This window comes from Ochlerotatus camptorhynchus, unplaced genomic scaffold (assembly GCF_037179485.1).
Source record: "Ochlerotatus camptorhynchus isolate MF236.1 unplaced genomic scaffold, CSIRO-AGI_Acam_v1.1 ptg000185l, whole genome shotgun sequence".
In the NCBI taxonomy this organism is placed as follows: domain Eukaryota; kingdom Metazoa; phylum Arthropoda; class Insecta; order Diptera; family Culicidae; genus Ochlerotatus; species Ochlerotatus camptorhynchus.
The window spans coordinates 2,542,900-2,569,477 of NW_027040675.1; the positions used below are offsets into that span (position 1 = coordinate 2,542,900).

General features: G+C 43.9%; 4 protein-coding genes across 8 annotated transcripts in view; 2 read left to right on the forward strand and 2 right to left on the reverse strand.

The window, feature by feature from the left end:
* Positions 1-26,578, forward strand: part of RhoGAP100F (Rho GTPase activating protein at 100F) — a 314,040-nt gene that overhangs the window by 145,570 nt on the left and 141,892 nt on the right. The gene's annotated exons all lie outside the window — the stretch shown is intronic.
* On the reverse strand, positions 450-1,084 carry LOC135702186 (uncharacterized). The gene has a single exon (XM_065223213.1). The coding sequence runs from the start codon at positions 1,053-1,055 to the stop codon at positions 516-518; it is 540 nt and encodes a 179-aa protein (XP_065079285.1). The 5' UTR covers positions 1,056-1,084; the 3' UTR covers positions 450-515.
* LOC135702185 (uncharacterized) lies at positions 450-25,314 on the reverse strand. Its single transcript, XM_065223212.1, has 2 exons — positions 24,760-25,314; positions 450-544 (listed from the first exon to the last, which is right to left on the reverse strand). Exons 1-2 carry the CDS (start codon positions 25,280-25,282, stop codon positions 516-518), a joined length of 552 nt encoding a protein of 183 aa, XP_065079284.1. The 5' UTR covers positions 25,283-25,314; the 3' UTR covers positions 450-515.
* LOC135702100 (serine-rich adhesin for platelets-like) lies at positions 2,004-2,618 on the forward strand. The gene is made up of 2 exons (XM_065223100.1): positions 2,004-2,061; positions 2,124-2,618. The coding sequence occupies exons 1-2, from the start codon at positions 2,017-2,019 to the stop codon at positions 2,616-2,618; spliced, it is 540 nt and encodes a 179-aa protein (XP_065079172.1). The 5' UTR covers positions 2,004-2,016.

Here is a 26,578-nt window from a genome sequence, read left to right on the forward strand (position 1 = left end):
CTGGGTTTCTTCCATACTCCACTGCCGTATATCAATTGTATATAATGTCTCGTGACAGCGTTTTCGTGACAGCCACTTGGGTAAGTTGAGGGATGTCGTCGGTTTGTGAAGGCTGCCATGACGACAGAAACATTGAAAACCTGGTCATAAAGAAATGTATAACTACAGCCCATTCGGTTCACTAAGTTCCAAGCACGATGATCGGGTATAGATGCGACTGTTCTATTTAATACAGCTTTCAATCGTTCGTGCGTGTGCTGTTGCCAATACACTTCGAATTCAGATCTGAACGTACGGTAGCAAGTGGTAGTAAATCACACAAAGCAACAGTCAATTGAGGTATAAACCAACTGTCGCGAGAAGGCATTGATCCATCAGACCGACCGTACATATGTTGTAACCACCCATCAGACCACGAACTTGTCTCGCAAACAAACAAAACAACGAGATTTTAAATGCCAATTAGTAGTTTATTTATCATTGTTTCTCACTTGAAGATTTCACAATCCAGCAGTTTAACCAAGCAGACCACCCAGCAGACCACCTAGCAGTCCTGGAGCAGAGCCGGCCAGGGATGTGGCTTGAGATGCAGCAGACGAGGCGAGGCTGGCAACATTGGCCGTAGCGGTGTTCAGTTGGTTGATCAGAGTCGACGGGACGGAGCTTCCGGCGGCCACGACCTGGCTGACGATGGAGTTCAAGCTGTTGATGGCACCGGACAGCTGGGAGGTCAAGGTGCTAAGCTGGGAAGACACTCCGGAGGTGAGGCCTGAGTTGAGAACACTGCTCAGAGTCGATTGGACAGTGAGGGCAGCGGCTTGGGCTTGAGCCAGGGCCGCGGTTAGGGCAGCATTTCCGCTGCTAACGGCACTGGTGAGAGCGGTGTTGATTTGGCTGACTAGGCCTGTTAGCGTTGAGAGGGTGCTCTGCAGAGTGCTCAGCAATCCGGACACGGTACCCGATAGCAGGCCGGTCAGACCGCTCAGCAATTGGGGCTCGGCAACGGTGACGCCCAACAGGCACAGGCTCAATCCAACGATCAGCAGAGTCTTCATATTGGGAGTTTGGTATTGAAGCTTTGGTTACACAACTTGAACTGTCTGATGGTTCTATCGATCGCCATATTTATATCCAAGCGATACATTTTAAATTATACTAAAAATTCAGCATTCCTACTGTGCTGTCCTTATGTGAAAATTACTTACGACATCATTGAAAGAGAACCATTGTTACAGTTCCAGATGTGTTCTTCCTCAAATTGGAACGCGACCGGGAATTGCGATTGCCAGTTGCACACGTGCTTTGACGTCATGGGTTTGCGGAATCGACTTCGTGGTTCGAATTTCAGTTTGACAGTGAGTCTAAACAAATTTTGAGATGATTCAAGGCCAGGGTTGTTAATGACGTTAACGGTGTTAACGTCATTAACAACCCTGTTCAAAGTTAAAGTGCATCCTTTGTTGAGTGACTGTTCTATTCACCGAAACTCAAAGGATCTTCCGAATTAGAAGTTTGATTTTCGGAACATTTCCACTGTGAGCTTTTCAAAGAACAAGTAATCCAAATATCTAAATTATGAGAATTCACATGGCTTCAAATAATTATGGCATCATAGAAAGCCCAGAAGCCAGTCCAGGAATGATCCTTGTGAATTAGATTACGATTCCAAGTCGCTTCGATCTGGATAACAAAACAAATTTCACAATGAAAGCATCATCAAAAAGAAGATCAGCACTGTATCTGAAGTGATGCTCTTGATCGAAACATGAATTTTCGAGTCGCATCCTAAATTCACCAAAAATTCATTTGCATTGCAACAATAATCTCCATTGATTGGAACACATTCCAATTATCGTGTACATATTGCAACAGATTCTACGTGAACATCACGTGCACAGATGGTCAATAAACCTTCTAAATTCTGCACATCATATTCCGTATAAATATGGCAATCGATGGAACCGTTAGACAGTTCCAGTTGTTCGACGGAAAGCTACAATACCAAACCCACCCAAAATGAAGACTCTGCTGATCGTTGCCCTTAGCCTGTGCCTGTTGGGTGTAAGTATCCAGTCATGTTCGAAATAACCCCCTCAACTAACGCATTCTGAACCCCCCTTCAGGTCACCGTTGCCCATCCTCAGCTGTTGACCTCGCTGACCGGACTTGTCTCTAGTACCCTGTCCAGCGTCGTGGGTGGTCTGCTGTCCACCGTCTCCGGCTTGACCAGCCAAATCAACAGCGCGTTGTCCACCGCTATCTCCACTGGCAATTCCGCGTTGACCTTGGCCCTGGCTCAAGCCCAAGCCGCTACACAAACTGTCCAATCCACTGTGAACAGTGTTCTCAGCAATGGACTGTCTGGTCTCAGCTCTAGCCTTACCGCGCAGCTCAACAGCCTCACTTCGCAGCTGTCTAGTGCTACCAGCACCCTGGACTCCATCGTCGGACAGGTCGTGGCCGCCGGAAGCTCCGTCCCGTCGACTCTGATCGACCAACTGAACTCCGCCACTGCCAACGTGACCAGCCTCGCCGCTTCTGCTGCTACGCAAGTCACGTCCCTAGTTAGCTCAGCTCCAGGCCTTCTGGGCGGTCTGCTGAACGGTCTTCTGGGATGAAAACTTCGACCGTAACCAATTGATGATGAATAAACTTTTGATTTGCATTTGAAACTGATGTGTCTGAATCAAAGCCCAGTAACGCCATTCGCACTCTGACTCATTCGAAACGGTCTGTATTATTGATAAATTCCTCCCAAACCCCGCCAGGATTCGACTCGCCTCCGTACCGTGGAAACTATGTCAGTATGTAAAACACGCACACGAACACGAGTACAGCCTCTGATATGACAAAAATTCCCCGACTATCAGCCAGCAAGACACACATGACACACACGTGACAAGCCTGGTCAAATGGAAAATGCGAATGCGTGTTTTCCCCCCTGTCATACTAACACATTCTCATCGTCATCCTCGTCGTCGTCGTCGCCACGAACACCACACCATCATGACGAAGCAGCATTTCATTCACTCATGTAAAGCCCCTTTTCGGTCGCTGTGTTGGTGAGCACTGTGTTGAATGAAAATTCGAAGGGGGATGAGAACACCCACCATCCCCATTGTCACCCAAAACCATCTAGGCCGCTTCCTACGGTGTGTCAGGCACTCGCGGTGTATCTGTATGTAGTTGTATTTCGACGGCCACCAGGTGTGGAAATTCTACGTCCCTTCCAACCGAAACGAAGAGAGAAAAAAGATTTGAACTCAACTAGGTAGGCTCTGAGAAAGCAAGCAGCAGACTGGCGCTCCGGCACAGGTAGGCAGGTCATGGTTGATGAGAGTTCGCGTGGTGACAGTTGCCACCAGCCACGCGCCATGGTGGACGTCGTCCGTCCGACGGGCTAACGGAACAGGAAGTAGGCTAATTAAATCGATGATTGTGGAATTGTTCCGATTGTCAAGTTTTATCACGCCCGTCTGTCCGTCGCCACCCCCTGCGCTGCCGCGTCGCAGTGATATACCGTGATGAAACGAATACCGGGTAGTCTTTTAATGTTTCATCCACTTAGGAACTTCATAATCAACTTTTAAAAGTGTCCGGATTCAACTGCACTGCATCGAGAATGGGGGTATGGAAGGCAGTGGAAGTTGATGTGTGGTTTGTTTGGTCGCTTATTGCTTTATGACAGAGGTTTTCAAGAGGAGCACCGTCGTCGATAAGAGGATGGGTCATTAGGCTGAATAGGTCATGAATGGGTCGTTAGGTCGAAACTTCAATAGTTGTTCCCTTTCCGTCATACGATATCTGTATTGTTCCGGTTTGGGAAAAGAATGAGAAGCAACAAAAAAGCAAAATATTTTTTAAGAATAGTTCATGCAAGATCACAAAAGTGCCACCAAATAACTGCTCATATTCCGAAGAAGGCAAAATCAGCAATGAAACATATTAAACTAGAAGTGCCCTCATATGAAAATTTTGTTGGGAAGGTTTGCTATTTATGCGTAACCATTATTTTGCCGATCGAAGTGCAGAATCGGGATATTCTTGTCATGTTTGAATCTCGAATGAACTGCTCATGTTTCTTTGTGCTGATTGAGACCTACATGGTGCGGAGTCACTCGAAATGGTTGTCAAAAACAAAATCCGATATTGAACCGTTTGACTTAATATTTATAACCATTTCTTATCTTATTCCGAACTTTACAAAATATTGGCTCAATCAAACAATTGTAAACAAATAATGATAAAGTCACAAACGAGTTCTCATTTTTGATTTGAAAAAAAATGTGGGGTTGTGTATAAGATACGACCGCATGGTTGACGTAAACTACGTTAAGCTGTGTAGTGAAATTCTCGTGCATTTTTCTAGATATTGATTTAAATTACAGTACCTATGATTTCGTCCCTATGATTTTCTCATAAACCTCATAAAATGCGAATACATCTATTACATTTGGTTCCTAAATTACAATCAGATATGAGTAAGGCTTTCTTCAGGTGATTCATTGAAGCGTCCAACAATGACCGTCATGACGGCTGATTTTCCCTATCACTTCAAGATTTCTAGGGCACAAATCTTTTTTTTTAATAATTCGTTTATTTTTCCAGGCTCATTTGCTGTAGCTTTGCGGAGCCGATATTCATTGTTTAGACAACAAAATTACTTAAAACTAACGTTAGTAAAGCGGGGGCCGATTACTCGCGGCTATCTCGAGGTTAGGGGTAACAAATTGTGACAAATGGATGGCAGGGTAGGGATTGTGAACACAAGGTTTGGAGAGCAATGTGCTCTTGATCTCGAACTAGGCGACAGTCTGATGAAAAAGACAAACATGGGGGTACACCGATGGGCAGCTAACAACTTGGGAGAACACAAGATGACACTAACTACTAAATCCTCAAATCTATCCGTTAAATTCAAAATTCAAATAGTCGAGGTCTCGGCTCGCCAAGACATCTCTAACGTGTGACAGATGGGGTGCTCCCTGCCCAGCACTAATGAGACCCCCCTCTACACTACCTCAGGGTCGGCATGCACGCTCGAATATCACGGCCAAGGAAACACTCGAATATCTAACACACACAACACTTGTTTAGCTTTAGGCACCTTTATTGTTCCCACTTTCGTCCCACTTTCTTATTCGCTATCTCCTGCCTCGTTACGCCTGACGTTTCTTCTAATTATTCAGCGCGGGCCCGCTGTTGGTCCTTCCACAGCCACTCCTTCACCTTCCTCAGCTTCCTTCTGGGTACTTTTCACAGGCCAGTCGGTTCCTTTCCTCGACTTAGTTCGCAAGCCGGTCGCGTACTTCGGTACTTTCCGCGACGGCTCTTCGATCTCTCTCTCTCTCCTCACTATACTCGTGGCGTGGCGATGGGCCGTTGGTTAGTATTCCCGGATACCTTCGTATCGGAAGATGCTCCGTGTCTAACCGTATGCCGAATAACGGACACTACGGGGTCTGACCACGCCGTGGATGAATTGCCAGCGGTAAACTACGGGGTCCTGTGGACATAATGGGGAATCACGATGGCGGTTATTGGCGATCGAGAAAGTGTTTCTCTAGAAGGGAATTTTTCCTGGATGGTTCTGCACCTCACTCTCCTTCTTCACTTTTTTTTTCACGTCCTCACGGTTTTTTACTGGTTTTCGAACTTGCTTGAACTAGCTTTACGAAGTATCGCTGTTGAGTATCGCCAATCAAATAATTCTCGACGATGGCGGCTGACCTATCCTCTCTCCTCCTCGCTGAGCCATCGTCCTTCCGCCCTATTTCGCCTCATCATGGCCCCATTATGCCACCTCCTAATGGCCTCCAAATCCAGTAAACAGTGCCATCTGGTGGTAGGTAGCGGATCTTCCTGTCGTTTAGTGGTGTGGCTGTGTACTGTCCAGTGGGTGATTTTGTGGGCGATGGGTGGTGTTGGTAGCTTGTATTCAAACCTTTCCTTGGCATATTGTTATACATAAAATACGAAACACTAATCGCGACAATCTCACTAATCTCAGACAGACAGACACACCACTGGTTACAAACGGGTATCGCGGGTTGTTTTCCTGGGGCCCTGAGGGATGTGGATAACTCAGATCTGGCAACACGGTGTAAGGTACATGACCAAACAACATGCTCGAGTGATTGGACATAAGCCTTGATATAACGCGTATAAAGTCACGACTCATATCCAACCCTTTGAACCATGGTTTGTTCGACACCTGTGGGAGAATAGAATGTAACCATCTTCCCAATTCACCATCATACGGGCACAAATCTTGGACGGTTGTGACATCACTCTTGAAATTGAAATTCCTTGCGTACTGCACTGTAGCAAACGTGAAGTTCCAGTTTCATTGCTATAAGTTTTGTGAGAGCTGATATTAGTTCTCTTGAATTTTTATGTGGTACTGAGATTGATCAGAAATAAGGTTTCCTCAGCGATTCAACTTCAAAACGCTAAAAAAAATACACACACAAAAACGGATTGCACAATTTTGCACCAATGTCATGCAACATTTCGTAGTTGATCGGGAATATATCGATTAGCCATAAATCCCTCCAATAAGTTCTCAATACATCTTTTATCTACCGATCGAACAAAAAAAAAACTGTATATTGTGTTTTTTTAAAGATTTCGTTCGCGTTTTGTAGAACTGACTTCCATATCTATCACAGGTTATAAATTTGACAGTAAGCAACCCCGTAGCCGCGTAACCGCGATGCTCGATTTTCTCTTTTGTTAATAACTCGCTTGGATTAACATTCCTCGGTGCTTGGATTAACATTGCTGTTGCTTTTGATAGCCAGATTGCTACAGTACCACATTGAAAAAATTCAGATAATATTCAAGCTGAACATTGCATTAGGTCCTAGGTAACATTGATCGATTCTCTTCATCGACTTTCTCTTTCGTTAATAACTTAAGCATATAACCATTTCTTGTTGTGTTTGTCGTATTAGATGCTAGATAAAAGCTTCTTTTATCGATCGGTGGGCTGAAAATACCTTGGAATGTCTTTACATGGTACCTCTATTATGCTTAGAGATAAGCATTGTAAGCCCCTCCTACTTCGAGAATTTTGCAATCGTACGGCTTGCTATGTCTCGCCCCCATCAACACAAATTCAGGGACTTTATAATCCGTTCTATAGCATAATTTTCCAAGTAGGATGGACTTTCATAGCTAATCTAAAAGCATAAATAGAGGTACCGTCTGATAATTTCAGTTCATCTCATCATACTTCACTCATTCAGTCCAGTTGATGTACATTTATGGTTCCAACTGAGGCTCGAATAGTGTAGTAGTCAAGCAGTTTAGTCCGGTTTTGGCTCGCTCAGTCGAGTTGTTCGAGTTGCGCGTTCGTGTCGTAGTGCCCGTTGCATCGTGTGATGGGAAGGCAGCGCTCCCGGAGCAAGCTCCGTGAGAAAGTGGAGAATAATGGTGAAGGTAGCTCGTGCGTACCTATCACAAATAGGTACGCTACTCTTTCCACCGATGTTGGGAATGCCCTACCAGCGGAAGTGAAGCGGACGAAGAAAAGGAAGAAGAATCAGGGCCAGTCCGATGGTGCGAGTGGCCGTGACACCATGACGAACGTCAGCGACATCGGTGAATTCGGCGGTACCGTCGAGCATGAAAATTCTGCCGTCCCGAGTACGGCAAAAGTCAAGCTTCCTCCACTGGTGGTGATGAAAGTGCCACTCAACACGCTCATTAGCGATCTCACATCGCTGGGCGTTGCAGCTGAATTCAAGCTGAGCAGGATCGGCACCAAGGTGATGCTGCGTACCAAAGCGGAGTACGAAGCAACCGTGAAGTACCTGAAGGATTCCAGGGCGGAATACTTCACACATGACATCCCCGGTGAGAAGCCCTTCAAGGTAGTCATCAGGGGCTTACCGAACTTCAGCCCCAAGTCGATCGAAGAAGAACTTAAGGACCGTTACAAGCTAGCCCCAATCGCAGTCTTCCGGATGACGAGGAGAGACGAAAACGTGAAAACGTACCCGGATTGCCTTTTCCTGGTTCATTTCCAGAAGGGAACGGTGACGCTCAATGCGTTGAAGGCCATCCGCTCCATCAACTTCATCATTGTTCAATGGGAGCCATACCGTGGCGGCCGTCACGACGTCACCCAGTGTCAGCGTTGCCTGAATTTCGGGCATGGCACCCGAAACTGCTACATCAATCCGCGCTGTGGCAAATGCGCCCAAAATCATGTTTCCTCCGAGTGCGTTGTCGACGAGTCGGAAACGTGCAAATGCGCCAACTGTGGTGGAGCTCATCAAGGGTCCGACAAACAGTGTCCCAAACGCGAGGATTTCAAGCGGATCCGAAAGCAAGCGTCCACAAGAAGCCAACCAGGACGGAAGAAGGAAAACACTCCGGCATTCAGGGTGGAGGACTTCCCGCCTCTTCGTGGTACGCAACACGGTCAAGCAAATCCACGGGTGCAATCCGGCCCCCGTCAAGAAACGTCTGGTGCCTCAGCTGGACAAAGCTCTCCATCCCCCCTGGATTCTGGAGACAACCAGAAGCACAAAACGCCAATCCCGATCTCTTCTCTGCGGATGAGCTGATGAAGATTTTCGTCGACATGACCAGCGCTCTTCGTCAGTGCCGCAACAAACCCGAACAGATCCAAGTGCTCGGTAAGTTTATCATTCGGTATGGCGTCTAAACCGTTAACTATAGTCACGTGGAACGCTTGCTCTGTACGAGCCAAAAAGTTCGAGCTTGCTGACTTCCTCCGCAAGCATAGTATCGACGTGGGCCTCCTATCAGAGACCCATCTAAAGTCCGGCGACAGCTTCTGGTTGCCTGACCACAACATTATTCGGCTTGATCGCACCAGCTCCAGGGGGGGGTGGTGTTGCGGTCGTCGTCAAGAAAGGAATAAAATACCACACTCTGTCTCATATCCGCACCTCTATCATCGAGGCCCTTGGTGTGGAGGTGGAGTCGTCGACTGGATACGTCCAGTTCATCGCCGTCTACTGCCCTCGACAGTGTGCCGCCAACAGTGGACTAGCGGCTAAATTCAAAAAAGATCTGTCCACCATCACCCGTACCGGTTCCCGCTTCGTAGTTGGAGGAGATCTGAATGCTCGCCATGAGGCCTGGCGGAACTACCAGCAGAACCAGAACGGTCGTCTGCTGTTCGACCACTCACAGCATGGGCTGTACTCCGTTTGGTTTTCGGATGAACCAACATTTATCTCACCGGCTGGCAACCCATCGACGCTAGACCTGTTCCTGACAAATATCGGCTTGTCCAAGCCGGTGGCATTGAACGAACTCAGCTCCGACCACCAACCGGTGGTGGCTGAACTGGGCTGCAACGTGGCTCCTGCTTCAAGCCTGCGCAAGGACTACCATCGCGTAAACTGGGCCCAGTTTGGACGCGTGGTAGACAGGCACATCATCGACAACCCGTCGCTTGACACCGTGGAGGATATCGACCGAGCGTTGGAGGGACTCCACCAAGCCATAACCGTGGCTGACGAGGCGTGCGTCCGACGAGTTCCTGTGAGGGGTAAGTTTATTGCCATTGATTCCCACACCCAATTACTGATTCGCTTGAGAAATGTACGTAGACGCCAGTTCCAGAGATCTAGCGAGGAGACGTGAAATGGCCGATCTGAACAAGGAGATTGCTTCCAGAATGGTCTCACTCCAGAACGAAAGTTTCGGGCGGCTTGTCCAGAATCTGGACGACCGCTCCAGACCATTCTGGAAGGTAGCTAAGGTCCTAAAGACGCACCCCAAACCCATTCCTCCACTCAAAGATGAAAATGATGACGATCGGCTCATAATCACCCCTCAGGAGAAAGCAAATGCGATTGGTGAGCATATTGCCAAATCGCACTTGCTTGGCTTCGACATCCAAAGTCCGCTCGAAGTTCAGGTTGAGCAATGCGTACTCAACCTTGATTCCTCCCCTTGTGCCATCCCCCCGGAGGATAGAATCACAGTGGAACAGATTTGCTCAACGCTGAAATGCACCAAAAACATGAAGGCCCCCGGGTTTGACGGAATATTCAACCTAGTATTGAAAAATCTCAGCATGAAGGTTCACTCTCTGCTGGCTGCTGTCTTCAACAGATGCTTGGAACTGCACTACTTTCCAAGTATCTGGAAGACAGCGAAAATCATACCTATCCGCAAACCCGGGAAGGACCCAACGCTAGCTTCAAGCTACAGACCAATCAGCCTCCTTTCAGCGCTGAGCAAATTGTTCGAGAAACTCATTCTCAATCGTTTGCTCAAGTTTGTCGAGGAACACAACATTCTCCTACCGGAACAGTTCGGGTTCAGGAAGGAGCACTCCACAAATCATCAGCTAGTACGGGTGATGAATAACATCCGAAGTAACAAGGCTGTATCCAAGTCTACAGCCATGGCATTGTTAGACGTTGAGAAAGCGTTTGATAATGTCAGGCACAATGGGCTTGTATACAAGCTTTGTAACTTCAACTTTCCTTTGCATCTTGTTAAAATCACCCGTAACTACCTTCAGCAAAGGTCGTTCAGGGTATCGTTGAATGGTTGCAATTCAAGCACATTTTCCATCCCAGCAGGTGTTCCGCAAGGAAGTCTGTTGGGCCCTTTGCTATACAGCATCTACACTTCCGACATTCCTCCCTTGGGTAACGGTTGCGTGTTATTTCTGTTCGCAGATGATACTGCTATAACCGTCAAGGGAAGGATGCCTCGTGAAATAACAAACAAGCTTCAACGATGCCTTGACGCCTTTGCTGATTATGCCACCACGTGGAAAATCAAAATCAATGCTTCCAAAACCCAAACAATAATGTTCCTCCATCGGAAATCTCCCAAACTAAAACCAGCTCCCTCTTGTACTGTAATCATGGATGGCACAAGGGTTGAGTGGTCCGCCGAAGTAACCTATCTCGGGATGTTGTTTGACGAAAAGCTCCTATTCCGCTCGCATGTGGAGAAAACCGTAATCAAGTGTTCCACCTTGGTTAGGTCTCTGTATCCGCTGATTTGTCGTAGATCCCGCCTCTCAAGGGTGAACAAACTGGCTGTCTACAAACAAATCATAGCACCTGCGATCCTCTACGCAGCTCCGGTGTGGGAATCATGTGCTCAGACTCACAGGAACAAAATCCAGGTTGCTCAGAACAGAGTGCTTAGGATGATCCTTGATCGTCCCTTTGACACAAGAATTTCAGACCTCCACCAAGAGGCGAACATTCCAAAATTAGATTTCAAAATTGATGACATTAAGACTAGGTTTATGCAGAAATGCATTACATCAGAACATGCTTTGATAAGCAATTTGTATATAGTAGGTTAGGTGTATATAGTAGTTACAGGTTAATTGTAGTTGTAAATAGTAGTTATAAGTAGTCTCCTTTTTCAAATTCAAAACAAACCAATCCCACCAAGGTGGTCATACTCTAATAACAGGCCTGATAGGACTAGGAACTGTAAATAATAATTAAAAATTTCAAATGTACTAAAGTTGAAAAGACGCATCTGTGTCATTTGATAATCCATATATGTAAACCAAACAAATACAAGAAATAAAGATCATTTGAATTGAAAAAAAAAAAAAAAAAAAAAAATATTTCAGTTCTTGGTACAGAAATCTGTAATCTGTGTATGGAAATCCTTTTTTTGTTTGTTCACCACAGAAACACCCCGTTTTCTTAGGCCAGGATGTGTGGATGTGCCAGAGACAAACATACATAACACATTGAATATTTTTCAATATAAAACGTCATCGCTAAAACACTACCGTCATCTGTTGAATATACTTTGATGGGTAATACGCTGAACAGATGACGGTAGTGTGTAAACATCAAACGCGAGCGTTATTGACTATGCGCGCCACAGGGGCGGAACTACCAATTAAAAACATTTGACTTGACCGTTAAATGCGTGTTCGATGAACAAATTTCCAGTGTTATGTCTGTTTGTGTGTGGATGTGCGTTCACAAAACGCACAAAATCTAAATAAAAAATAGGATAAACTACCCCTTTTCCGGCCTATTGATCACAATACGCACTTAGTCTTTCTTAATCTAGCGCAGTTTAGCACCAAACGGAAAGTTATTATTACTGATGGCTTCCAAATTTATTTACCTTTCCGTAAGTACCGTAAGATTTGATAAAGAGGAACCAATCGTTGAGTCTAACACTGCTTCTTGACGCCAAACTTGGCCTACGGATTCTAAACTTGGCCTAACGCATTGAAACGCCAATGAATTCACTTCGGCCTATCGGATGAAGATGAAAATTGATTCGGTCGGAGCGCTTCTTTTGTTTTTGTGAATTATGGGTGCAAACCTTCATATCACGCGTTCTCATTGACTTCGTTCGGTAGCTTGTTAACTAAAGTATCGTACCAAACGCATAATTTACTTGTTAACTCTGAAACCATGGATTTATTTGAAGTTTTCTGCTCGACACGCCTAAAATGGGCGATTAGGCCGAAGTAGTTCTCTACCCTATTTATTATTTTTTTAATTCAATCAATAGATAAAAAATGTACCGAGCATTAAATGATGGGATTTCAAGCTAAAATTTTCTAATCGCATCTATTGTGTGTGTGTGTGCTGTTGATTTTCACTGTTGCCCAATGCTTAGGTAACTTTCATAAATAACTTAGTACTTAACGGGGGAGAGGGGTTTCAGAAGTTGTGTTGTGACCGGCCATGTAGTAGGTGTATAGCAAAACACGCTACGACGGGAAAGGGGGGTTAATTGTCCAAACAATCTACGTCATTTATGGATGGTCCCTAATTTTACTTCCAAGGCTGTGTCCCAATGGGCGAGTTAAATTTAACTCGTAGTTAAAAGTGACAAATGAGTTATCGAATAACCCTGCTATCCGAGCGTGGTTATTTCTGACCGACTAGAAGTTAAATTTTGGCAACCGTGGCTGAGTTCTGTTTGAAAACCGATCAATTTCCGGGATTTCGAACATTGGAAATAACTTTCAAAGTGTCACGTTTAGATTTGTAGAACGCGGGATCGCTATCATTCAGGCAAGGAGGTTGATCCAATTCGGAGCGCTTGCACCATCGAGGCGGCGCCGCCGCCAGCAGCCAGTGATCTCGACGAGAACGACGCGCAAGGTTCGAGGTGCAAAACTTGAACGCTGCGCGCTTGACAGGAACCGCCTTCCTACTGCTGCTGCTGCTGCTGCTACCTGTTCACCTGCCGTCCGAAGCAAAAATGAGCTGAGGCACAAAAGTAGCGAAGTTTAGAAGATGTAAACAAAGGCGTAAAATGGACAATTTTCAAGCAAAACTGCTTAAAAATTTAAAGTGATCGACTCTGCACCATTCAGGTACGTCACTTTTTCTTGTTTCGGAAACGATACCGAAAGCTGCTTAGATGGAAGATGTTCTACTGAAGTAGCAAATTTATTACTGTGTAGGTAATTCCTTCGTAAATTTTCTGAGTAGCAGGTCGCGAATCACTTGTGCAAAGACCATGCTGGAGGCGGCTGGGTTCGATTCCCTCTGCTTGCCACACAATTATACTAATGCAAAAGGTGGCCACTGAATTTCGTTTTTGAAATTCCTGCATTTTTCTTGATTTTGCCGATGTAAATCTCAATTATTTACTGGTAACAAAAGTGACTAGGTGTTAAGTTTTTTAGTCGATGTTTGTAAAAAAGCATCTTCAGTTGCAACGGTGCAGGGACTATTTTTGCTTAAAGCTTAAAGCACATTTAAACTACATAGTTCGCTAGATATTGTAACCAGTTTGTGGCAATCCGTGGATTTTCGTCTGTATGAGTTGTTGTTGTTTGGAAAATTCACGTATTTTAAGAACAAACCCAGAAAGCACACACAGTAGCGTGAGGGTTAGTACCGCTGCAAAAACACTTGAACGATACTAAAAGGAGGAAAATCGTAGCCTTAAGCTAAAAATGGAGAATGATCGGCAAAAGGCATGCCTAAAAAACCCTTCTGATGAGGAGAAGTAATCAGGCGTCCGTGTAGACCAGTTGAGTGTGAAGTGCAGTGCAAATAGAATACAACCCCTTCCCCCTCCTCTTGTGGGGGTTTGGGCTGGAAAGCCTGCCTCCGATCAGAACCTGAACGGTCTCACACGGCTCGGCTCGGAAGTCAAGATGGCTTCCGAGCCTAATCGCAAATGATTCCTGATCGTCCGTTAGGGACGATTCCCTCAGGGTGGTGGCCTTAACTGCCAAGGACGGTCCCGTCTTGGCTCGACCAAGATGGCCATGCCACGGTCAGCCGATGCCGTCAACGTTGGAAGATGCCTGCCAGCCAAACGAATCAGCAACGCCTGCTGAGCCGTATGTGGCTGATGAACGCCACCAGATCCGCCATTCTCCCAAAGCCGGTTTTCTATACAAAAGCGGACAAAGGTAATGCAGTAGTGATTTTGGACAAGAGGACTATGACAATCGGATGACGGAAAAAAATACTAATGGCCCATACAGACAGTTGAGGATTGACCCCCTCCCATCTATAGTTAAACATGTGGATAAAACGTTGAAAGAGTGCAAGGCGTTTATTGGCAACAGTACGAATCAATTGAAAGTTTCAAACCCTATTCTACCTAGGATCAAAGGTTTACCAAAGATTCACAAACCAGGAAACGAAATGAGGAGATTATCTCGGCTGAAGGATCCCCCACTCATAAGCTTGCCAAATGGCTAGTAAAGGAATTTCAAAATATGCCTAAACCCTTTTCCACTCGCTCAGTTAACAGCACACAGGAATTCGCAAGTCAACTTCAGGCAGCAGGAGAGATTCGGGAAGATGAAGTCATGGTTTCATTTGATGTCACAGCACTTTTTCCGAGTGTACCAGTAAAGGAAGCCATCAGCCTTTTAGAGGACTGGCTTCTGAAACAACGTGAGGATTCTTCTTGGAAAAACAAAGTTCGGCTTACTCGTCTTTGTATGGAGGAAAATTATTTCATTTTCAGAGGAAATTTCTATAAACAAACTAAAGGCGCTCCTATGGGCAATCCGCTTTCTCCATTTTTATGTGAATTGTTCATGGCTAACCTAGAAAATACTCTGGAGGATAGGAATTTGTTGCCCAAATGTTGGTATAGGTACGTGGATGACATCTTTAGCATTGTCAAAAGGGAAGATTTACCAAAAACTTTGGAGGCCATAAGCAACGTTCACAAGGACATCAAATTCACTCACGAAGAAGAGAGAGACGGCAAACTCCCCTTCTTAAATCTTCTCATCATCAGGGAAACGTCTTCGTTCAATTTCGAAATCTATAGGAAACCAACAAACACAAAGAGAGTAATACCAAACACTTCAAACCATTCCCATCAACACAAAATGGCCGCTTTTCACCACATGGTTCACAGGATGCAAACTCTTCCTCTTAGCGATATAGGCAAATCAAAGAAAATAGCTCACATTTTTGAAATCGCTAGACTTAATGGGTATCAAGAAAAAACAATTCAAGCAGTAATCGATAAAAGAACAAGGGATCATTTTAGGCGTATTTCGACAACTCTTACACCAGTAACTGAGGGTTTAAAACGGGTAGCGGTGAATTTCGACAAAAACATTACCAAACCATTGAATTCAAAGTTTAGAATTTTTCCCTAGATTTAGTATTCAGCAGTAGGATAAATCAGCTGAAGTCACTGTTAGGATCAACTAAAGATTCAATAAATGTCTTAGGGAAAGCCGGAGTCTACAAAATCTCTTGTCCAGATTGCAATAAAATCTACATTGGTCAGACGAAAAGGACTTTGGAAACAAGGTTTAAGGAACACATCGCAGAGGTAAAAAAGGCTAACAAAGAGATGGATAAAAGACTTCATTATGAATTTAAATCCAAGGTTGCAGAACATATCGTTAAAAAGGGGCACAATTTGACTAAGGAAAACATTAATATCCTGCGGACTGTATCTTCACCTTGGAAACTAGACGTAGCCGAAAATCTAGAAATATTTAAACATAATCCATCAACATTGCTTAATAGAGATCAAGGAAACGGATACTCGAGACTCTTTAACATGCTACCTAAAACAACACATCGTAGCATGCCTCTACCTGTTGGAGACTGAATTTAGGTACCTGTTTAGGTAAATTTTGACATGGCAGTGGATACCTGCTGATTTTTAGTACCTATTGATTAGTATATAACTCGTAGATAAAAGATGGATTCTTCAGTGGTGTTGAGTACTTGGCACTGATGAAGTCTGCAAGTAGTAGACGAAATACGCGTATCTGTCAAAAGATAAGCAATTATAACGGAATTTAAAGGAAATAAACCAACCCACTCAAAGCTCTTCATAAAATTATCATTATCTTCCGAATTAGCTTGGAACACACTTGAGAAAATCTCTTGAAATTCACATCAGAACTGCGTTTGAAGTTTGCTCTGAATTTCTGAACCTTCTTGATGATCCCAAACATTAATGGAAATACTTCTCAGAATTTCTATGAGTTTATCGGTAAAAGGACTTGTGTGTGAGAAAATTTGCTAAAAATCTAAGGCAAGATAATGGTGGTGGTGTACATTGCCAATCATACAACGGTGGACCTATGGTCTACGGATGTATTTGGCCAGTGACATTTGAGTTTCGATTCGACATTTATATGTCACTCTTTAAATTGTTTTCAAAATACATTTTTAATTCTTGGCACAATTCTGCCGGATCAGTATCTTTTCCCTTGATGCTGATGAAACAGGCAGCAAGCAGCTGTGCTCTCGGTGAGGATCATGCGTCCATACACCCGGTAGCTACTATTTAAAAAAAAGTAGAGTCTGTGCCTAGGGGCACGAACGGAAGCTTGACGTAGGACCGCTAGTGGCCGGAGCAAATGTGAAGAGCATTTAGTTCTTTTAATTGATCGATCATCTATTATCTTAACTCTTTCCGTTTTTGAATTGTAGGCGTACCGAATTTGTAGTAATTTTTTTCAAAGAGAAAGTTTATGAAGAGAATCGACCAAAATTACTTGCATGTACACCCTGCTTCCAAGTTTGGTTACAAGATTACAACTGAAGAGAATTTTGTGTGGTCGTTGGGTGCGAGTGGTTCTGAATTGTTTGTCCACAGATAAATTCTATTCCAATTCTTTACTGTAATAAGCTGGTAAGTCCTGAAAAGGGCCGTTTTGTTGCCAAAGTTGGTGATGATTTAACATGACCATGGCCGCTTACGCTTGGCGGCTTCAATGTAGGTGACAGTATCTCATTTTCCAGGAACACCTTCAGCACACCTCGTAGCTCAGACCGGAGATACGTTTGACACCGCCACGGCGAACCAGACGACGGATGACGGTTATCACGAAGAACCTTGCGATGACACTTGGCGCCTTCTGTACCAAGACATTTTCCTCCTTTACCATGACCAGTCATTGTTAGATAGAAAAGTGGACTACCTAACCTGCCTTCCTACTGCTGCTATTGCTGCGAAGAAAAAATGAGTTGAGGCTAGACAGCAGCGCTCTATTAAATCTTTTCAAGATATTGCAGAATGATGTGTAACCAAGTTGTACTCGATTATGACGACTGGGTTTGGGAAGAACGTTTATTTCATGAAAACAGTGCTAAAATTATCACTTTTATTTGTACATTGGACAATGCTTGGCATTACCACTTTTTCAAAAGTTTCTTGTTAAAAATCATCAGTTGGAAGCATTTCTTTTGATGCATGAATATATTTCTGATCGATTGGTGATAAAATTATTGAAATTGGTCCAGGGGCAGCTGAGTTATTAATGTTCAAAATCTTTCATAATTTTGTTACATGTTTGATTTTTGGTTTTCACAAAGTGTACCCCCATATAGAAATCACAGACGCAGTCCTACGTCAGAACAATTCAAGTGTGCGTAAGCAATATTTTTTTAAGATAATTTTATAAATTGAACTATTTTAGAAATCACCCAAATATTTTTTAAACCAAATAGATCCTCATTTTTCACAAGTTGTTTCACAACTATTTTAGGATATGCTGCGAAAATGTCTGTCTTTTTGATGAAGGTATTCTGATACATATTGGTTGTTTTAAAGACAATTAGATAAATTGAACTATATCTTCAAGGTGAGGTGAGGAGGTGCAATAATTCTTGATTTTCATTAGAAATAACCCATCAAAGTTCTCTAAAGATGAAATTATTGCGGGTTAGTACAAATTTTTTAGGCATGATTTATTCCGCCAGTTTTAAAATCATTCACCATTTTGGAATTGAAATTTTCTATTTCGATAGAACAATTATCAAAAGATCGAATATTTCATCAAAGATCTACAATTTTGAAAATAATCCACCATCTTGGATCCACCAATGTGAAAATAAACTGACATCTTCAAATTGAAATAGTCATTTCAATAATCTAATTTTCAAAACTATACAACAATATTACACTTAGGACGATCGAATTTTTCATGAAAAACCCGACATCTGGAAACCACTATTATGAAATTAATCCGCCTTCTTGGATGCACCATTATTTTTGTTTTGTTTATTAATTTATTTGATAAGGCTCAACCTAATTAACTTTACAGAGCCGATGATTCTTGTTCACTATACAATACATCTTAAAACTATAGTCAAAATGAACAACACAATAAACATTTTATCTTCCGCTATCCAATAAGCCTCGTCCACCAGAACGGAAGCCGCTTCCAGTGGTTTCATTGTATAGTAGATTCGCCAACGGGGATCAGAGCGCTTCCTTTGCAGCAATGGACGCCAAACGTGATCAGCACTCACACATTCATCACGAAACGGTTGCTTTCCAAAGTCGACGACGAATCGACCGTAGAACTACTGATGAAGAACAATGAGGAGGATCACACAATGATTGCTGCCGAGTAAACAGACAATCGCGTGACACACATTGAGAGTGATCTGCTTCTGTTGACAGCCGAGTGAACACTGACAATTATTTTAATTAACCGTCATTTTGAATCCACCATTTTGAAATACATCCTCTATCTTGAAATGGTACTTGTCATATCAATTTTGGAATAATTACAACTATATTGTAATATTGGAAGATAGACTATTCTCTCGAAGACCCACTATCGTTAATACAAAATTTAGAAAATCAACCAACATTCTGGATTTTAAATATCCAATTTCAATAGTGGAGTTATTATAAGTTATTATACAACTGTATTATATTTAGAAAGATCGAACTTCAAAGACTTACAATTTTATATCCACTATTTTGAAAATCATTCGCCATCTTGGATCCACCATTGTGAACATAAACCAACATCCGAGGGGTGCGACTCTATATAAGATGCAGGATTTTTTTTTGCTTTGCTGTTGTGAGATGCACTCGCGCTTAATATTTAGAAACACGATTGATTATGATTTTGAAGATTTCCTGCAAAAAGGTGGAGAGCGATGCGAGTAGATGGGTTTAGATGCAAGAGATGAAAAAAGATTTTTCGTAGATTGATTCGCTAGTCTGAGATTTTTCGACCATTTAAAATCGAGATTTAGATGTGTCGCACCCCTCGCCAACATCCAAGAATTGAAATGACAGGACTTCCCTAAACTTCGGCAGGACTTCATGACCTTCGGTAGGCCTTCCCAGAACTTCGGCAGGAGTTCCCTGAACTTCGTCAGGACTTCCCTGTCCTTTGGCAGACCTTCCCTGAACTTGGAATCTTGGAATTGAAGTTGTCATTTCAGTAGTAGAATTATTATAATTATACACTAATATTGTATTTACCAATATGGTCAAAATTTCAATACTGCCCATTTTGCTAATTTGCAATGCTTGTTGGTATTGGTGCATTTTGAATTTGGGTGTGGTTGAAACGGGTGTGGAGTCAGTATCAGACGAAAAGCATTAACTTTCACCTTAAGTCGGAGGAGTCTGCGCTTTATGCACTAAGTAACAACAGTGTTGAAATAAATTTTCCATTATGCGAATTTAAAGACAGTGAGGGTACACAGGTGCTGGAGGCCACATTCAATACGTGGTGTGACTAGATGATTTGCCAACGGAGGTCCCGAATAATAATTATTATTATTATTTTATTATTATTATTATTATTTTATTATTATTATTTAATTTTATTCATCGGACTATTGTCTACATGAAACAACCTTAAAGCTAAAACAATTCAAGTGTTTCTAATCCGTGCCAAAAAGCGAGATAAAGATTCCCCAAATTCGAATAATTCTTCGACAGCCGTAAACGTACGCATCATAGTTGTTAGTGGTTCGTTGTAACCGAACGCCGTTCGATGGTACCGCGGTTGGAGAAGGGTACCACTTCGTAATGTTCTCGGTGGTACTCGGATATCCAACAGCGAGAGAAGCCTCGAGCAGTCGACCTCACCATTCAATAGCTTGGCAACAAAAACTGCTTGCTGATTTTTCCGTCGGCATTCCAGAGTATCCAAGCTCAGCAGATTGCAGCGATCAGAATACGGCGGGAGATTTTGCGGATCACGCCATGGTAGATTACGTAATGCTATCCTGATAAACTTGCGCTGAACACTTTCGATCCTCAAGCTCCAAGTCAACTGATGACGAAACCAGACCAAGGAGGCATTTTCCAGGATTGGTCGCACAAGTGAGCAATAGAGAGCTTTCAGGCAGTGTGGGTCAATGAAGTCCTTCGATATTTTCGACACAAAACCTAGCTGGCGATTCGCCTTTGTGATCAGAGCAGAGCGGTGGAGGTTGAACGTCAACTTATGGTCCAGTAGAACACCAAGATCGCTGAACTGGTCGGTTCTTTGAAGAACCACACCGTTGATGGCATAGTCAAAAACAATCGGCTGCCTGATGCGGTAATACGACATTACCATACATTTAGGAATGCTGAGGGTAAGCTTATTCCGACGACACCAATCAACGAACAGATCCAATACCGATTGAGGACGAATGCAATCCTCAGCAGTCCGCACCACGAAGTACAGCTTTAGGTCATCGGCATACGCAAGCTTACAGCCATCTCCAAGTAGAAGAAGTGCGTCGTTGATGTACAACACAAACAGCAACGGGCCAAGATTGCTACCCTGTGGTACACCTGACGAGTTCGTGAAATACGAGGAAGTACTGCAACCGAGTTTCACTCGCAGAGACCTGTCAGTCAAGTAGGAGCACAACCACGAAGTCAAACGGTCCGACGCACCGAGTTTGGATAGCTTTGCCAACATAATGTCATGGTTGATCGTATCAAACGCTGCTTTTAGATCAGTGTAGATGACGTCTATTTGTGCCCCATTTTCCAGTTGCTCAAAACATGTCGTGGTAAAATCTAGAAGATTTGTGGTAACCGATCGTCCAGGCATGAAGCCATGTTGGTCACTAGAGATATAGCATTTGGTGTGCTCAAGAATGAAACCACTCACAATTATCTCAAACAGTTTTGATGCTGCAGAGAGATTAGTAATTCCTCTGTAGTTTTTAACGTCACGTTTATCTCCTTTCTTGTGTACCGGAACCATAAATGACTCTTTCCAGATTGCAGGAAATTTCGACTCTACAAAAGATTTGTTGAAGATTCTGCAAAGCGGTTCAACAAGCGCACCAATGGTACGACAATACACTGCAGAAGGAATGCCATCTGGTCCAGGCGAGAAGGTACATTTCATTTTCTTGGCGGCATTAGTTACCATAACGGGCGTTATTTCAAAAGTGTTTATGTCAACAAGGTTTGAACGCACATCCGAAACAGCCGAGACAAGTTCAGTCGAGGTGATGGATTCTGCGGCAAAAACCGACGAAAAATAAGCAGCAAAAAGCTCACATTTCTCCCCGCCTATCGACGATTCAACGTCATTGAAAAAAACGCTTGCAGGCATTGTTGAATTTTTCCTCTTCGAGTTTACATAGCTCCAAAAGCTCTTGGGGTTTCGCCTTAAATTAGTTTGCACTCGTAAAACGTACGATTTGTAGAGCGAAGAGTTTAGTTACGGTACTCGTTACACGCCAAGTGAAAACTACGCTTATTTGCCAGGGAACGGTATCGCCGAAGTCTACGTTGCGAAGCATTTCTTTTTCGTTTTAGTTTTCGTAGCAAAACGGTGCTCCACGCAGGAGAAACAGCAGGCCGACGAATCGGTACGTTTGTATCCATCCAATTATTTAGCACAGCACACAACGTTTCAGCCATTTCATCCATCGAAAAGAAGGTCCCAGTCAGTGACGGAAAGGAAGTCCATTAGAACATCGAAATCAATCTTGCTATAGTCTAACGCAAGCTCATCACTCGCATTCAGCAGCAGTGCACCGTCATCAACTAGAGATGGTAAGCAGACGACTAGTGGCGGATGATGAAGATCAACTGGCAAGAGTGGTGAAACAGATCTCGAGATTTCCACAGGAAAGTCCGTATGGCAAAAGAACAAATCCAGGATGTGTCCTAAGTGGTTGCGCTCGAGATTTCTCTGATGCAGGTTGTGGAAATCCATGCCATCAATCAAGAATGAGCTAGCAACTGGTAAAGGAACAGAGTTCACAGGTCGAATCTCGCCATCAGCCCAACTCCAGGATATCCCAGGTTGATTGTAGTCACCGCATACCAGCAAGCAATCGCTGTCAGAGCCACTGTTACAAAGCTCTTGGATCGATTCAATATGCCCATTCAAAACGCTGAGATCCTTGCTCTTGTCTGGAGGAACGTAAATTGCACACAGCAATAGTCGCTTGGATCCAATCCTCGTCGATACACACACTTGTTCCATCGTTTCTCCGCTCGTTGCAACGACACTGCTACTGATGAAACGATGATGTACGGCAATTAGAACCCCTCCGAAACGAGATTTGCTGCTGTTTATATGGCTTCGGTCACATCGGTACACATTGTAGTTGCTTCCGAAAAGCTGCGTCGAATTGATAGCCTCGTTAAGCCCCGTCTCGATTAAAATGATGACGTCAAAATTGCACTCCAGGACGTTGCAGTAAAAGTCGTCGATCTTGGTGCGCAGTCCACGTACGTTTTGGTAATAAACCCATAAACGACTAGCGTCACGGGTCGTGTTCTGCAACATGGAAATATTTGGCACGGGAATATTTGGTGAATGGTACAGATACTCACCTCTGGTGGAAACCCTAGGGTTTCCACCGTCCACAGAATGTCGCAAAGAATGATTATTGATAATGGTGCTAACCCTAGGGTTTCCACCGTCCACATGATAGAGCCTTAAGTATTTGTCAGTGGATTGCCGTTGGATCCAGACTGGTTTTTTTGAGTAGTCGGTGAATTCACGGAATAATATCCCATCAGGCCACGTAGAAGCGTCGAGAGCTAGTTCTTTCAGCGATGGATCCAAGCCAACTTTGAAGGAAATGAAAGTCAGCTTCGTCATATCCACTTCCTTGGGAACGAGACGCACGACGTCAGCAGGTGTTGTTAGATCCAAGCAGCGAGAAGTAATTTTTTGAATGTCCTCAGCAGTTATTAACGGGTGTAATCCGGACAGGTAGAGCCAGAACTTTGGAGGGGAGATCGGTGGTGTTAGACACGGTACAGACAAGTCACTGAGATCAATTGCATTGGTCCCACGCACAGAAGAAGTGCCAATCGGTCCACCTTCATTACCACGACGACGTTTAACACCAAGTCTGGGCCAGGCATTTCCCTTCCTTGATCGATTCGATGGTCGCTCAGCAGGAATATCCATGGAAATGCACTTGTCAACTTTATCACTCAGCGATTCTACCAAGTTGAACAGTTGTTGAACCTGAACCGGTAGGCCATCAGGTGACGGAGTCGTGTCGTGTGCGAGCTCATCAGTAAAATACTGGTTCACACTTCTGCCATTCATTTTATCCAGGCAATTTGAACAAACGAATACAGCCTTGCCTTGCGAGAATAGGTCTTTGCTCGCACGACTGAGGTTGAAACCACAACATTGCATGCTGATGTGGAAGTAAACCTCACAAAAGCCGCAGCGCAACGGCTCGATTTCGTTGATTTCCAACTGGCATTCTCCGCATTGTTTTTTCTCCATCAGGAATGTGGTTGAAAATTAAATCTTTCGGAATCGTCCAAAACAGCAAATTCACAAATCAACTCCACAATTTAGCGATGAAAGCAGGTCCAGATAATACGTCAACGTTGAAAAAGCGATTAAGAACTACAGTCAAACGAATTAAAAATAACTTTTAGCGGACACAATGTTAACGCGAATGTAACACACAATGGAAGCGTTTGATCTTAATAGAAGGAAATGAACAAAAAAGTATAATGCGTTGGTGTTGGAGAAATACTGAAAAGTGAAGCGTGTCGGCCGGGAAAAAATCCCTGTGGAGCTGTGCTTTGACATGCACTGGTGTACGCATGTGGATGTGGGAAAAAAAGATTCCCTCATCGCTCCCATGTCCTTAATAGGAAGGTAACCGTATTTTAGTGCTCCCCCTCCCCCTACCACCATATGGAAATGCCTATGGATCTTTACTCCTATCCCAGCTGGCACCGCGGCAAAATTGGGATAGGAGTTACTAGACAAGAGGCTAAGGACCACATTGCACAGGGGAGTGACTCCTAGTAAAATCTGGGCAAAATTCTGAAATAGGGTACATGTCCCTAACGTGGGTCTTATAATATCCCTCGCAACAAATAATTGAACTCCAAACGAAAATCCACTGTTAATGTCCAACGTTAATATATATATATATATATATATATATATGGCCAATGTGAACCTATGCGACAGGGACTACTTATGGATTTTTCAACAAAATTATAAATATTTTGATACAAAAAAACATACAACATTCAAATGCATTTCGTTAGTTTATTCTTCATCCAATGACAATGTAATCATAAAATATGAAACAATTCAACCTAACAGACCACCTAGCAGTCCTGGAGCAGAGCCGGCCAGGGATGTGACTTGGGAGGCAGCAGACGAGGCAATGCTGGCAACATTGGCCGTAGCGGTGTTCAGTTGGTTGATCAGAGTCGACGGAACGGAGCTTCCGGCGGCCACGACCTGGCTGACGATGGAGTTCAAGTTGTTGATGGCACCCGACAGCTGGGACGTCAAAGCGCTAAGCTGCGAAGACACTCCGGAGGTGAGACCTGAGTTGAGAACACTGCTCAGAGTCGATTGGACAGTGGCGGCAGCGGCTTGGGCTTGAGCCAGGGCCGCGGTTAGGGCAGCATTTCCACTGCTAATGGCACTGGTGAGAGCGGTGTTGATTTGGCTGACTAGGCCTGTTAGCGTTGAGAGGGTGCTCTGCACAGTGCTCAGCAATCCGGAGATGGTACCCGAGAGCAGGCCGGTCAGACCGGACAAGAGTTGGGGCTCGGCAACGGTGACGCCCAACAGGCACAGGCCCAATCCAACGATCAGCAGAGTCTTCATCTTGCGAGTTTGGTATTGAAGCTTTGGTTACACAACTTGAACTGTCTGATGGTTCTATCAATCACCATATTTATATCCAAGCGATAAATTTTAAATTATACTAAAAATTCAGCATTCCCACTGTACTGTGCTTATGTGAAAATTACTTACGACATCATTGAAAGAGAACCATTGTTACAGTTCCAGATATGTTCGTCCGCAAATTGGAACGCGACCGGGAATTTCGATTGCCAGTTGCACACGTGCTTTGACGTCATGGGTTTGCGACATCGAGTTCGTGGTTCGCATTTCAGTTTGAGAGTGAGACAAAACAAATTTTGAGATGATTCAAGGCCAGGGTTGTTAATGACGTTAACACCGTTGGCAAACTCCCATTTAAGACGTCAACGCTGACGTTTACGGTGGTAACGTCATTAACAACCCTGTTCAAGGCTAAAATGCATCCTTTGTTGAGTGACTGTTCTATTCACCGAAACTCAAAGATCTTCCAAATTAAAAGTTTGATTTTCGGAACATTTCCACTGTGAGCTTTCCAAAAACAAGTATATAAGTATAGTAAGTATTCAAATAATTATATCTTCATAGAAAGCCACAGAAAGACAGTCTCTATCTGGTATACAAAACAAATTTCACAATGAAAGCATCATCAAAAAGAAGATCCGCACTGTATCTGAAGTGATGCCCTTGATCGAAACACGAATGTTCGAGTCGCATCTTAAATTCATCAAAAGCATATCTGCATTGGAACAATGACTTCCATTGATTGGAACATATTTCAATTAACCAGTACAGATTGCGACAGATTCTACATGAACATCACGTGCACAGATGGTCCATGAACCTTCTTAATTCTGCACATCATCTTCCGTATAAATATGGCAATCGATGGAACCGTCAGACAGTTCCAGTTATTCGACGGAAAGCTACAATACCAAACCCGCCCAAAATGAAGACTCTGCTGATCGTTGCCTGTGCCTGTTGGGTGTAAGTATCCAATCAAGTTCAAAATCACCCCCTCAACTAACGCATTCTGACCACTCTTCAGGTCACCGTTGCCCATCCTCAGCTGTTGACCTCGCTGACCGGACTTGTCTCTAGTACTCTGTCCAGCGTCGTAGGTGGTCTGCTGTCCACCGTCTCCGGCTTGACCAGCCAAATCAACAGCGCGTTGTCCACCGCTATCTCCACTGGCAATTCCGCGCTGACCTTGGCCCTGGCTCAAGCCCAAGCCGCTACCCTAACTGTCCAATCCACTGTGAACAGTGTTCTCAACAATGGACTGTCTGGTCTCAGCTC

What these genes read in the sequence shown, in the direction of transcription:
- LOC135702186 (XM_065223213.1), bottom strand. Translation starts at nt 1,055, where the DNA reads ATGAAGACTCTGCTGATCGTTGGATTGAGCCTGTGCCTGTTGGGCGTC.
- LOC135702100 (XM_065223100.1), top strand. Translation starts at nt 2,017, where the DNA reads ATGAAGACTCTGCTGATCGTTGCCCTTAGCCTGTGCCTGTTGGGT. An exon ending in TTAGCCTGTGCCTGTTGGGT is followed by an intron (nt 2,062 to 2,123) that starts GTAAGTATCCAG and finishes ACCCCCCTTCAG; the next exon opens with GTCACCGTTGCCCATCCTCA.
- LOC135702185 (XM_065223212.1), bottom strand. Translation starts at nt 25,282, where the DNA reads ATGAAGACTCTGCTGATCGTTGGATTGGGCCTGTGCCTGTTGGGCGTC. An exon ending in ACTGCTAGGTGGTCTGTTAG is followed by an intron (nt 545 to 24,759) that starts GTTGAATTGTTT and finishes CAGGACTGCTAG; the next exon opens with GTGGTCTGCTGGGTGGTCTG.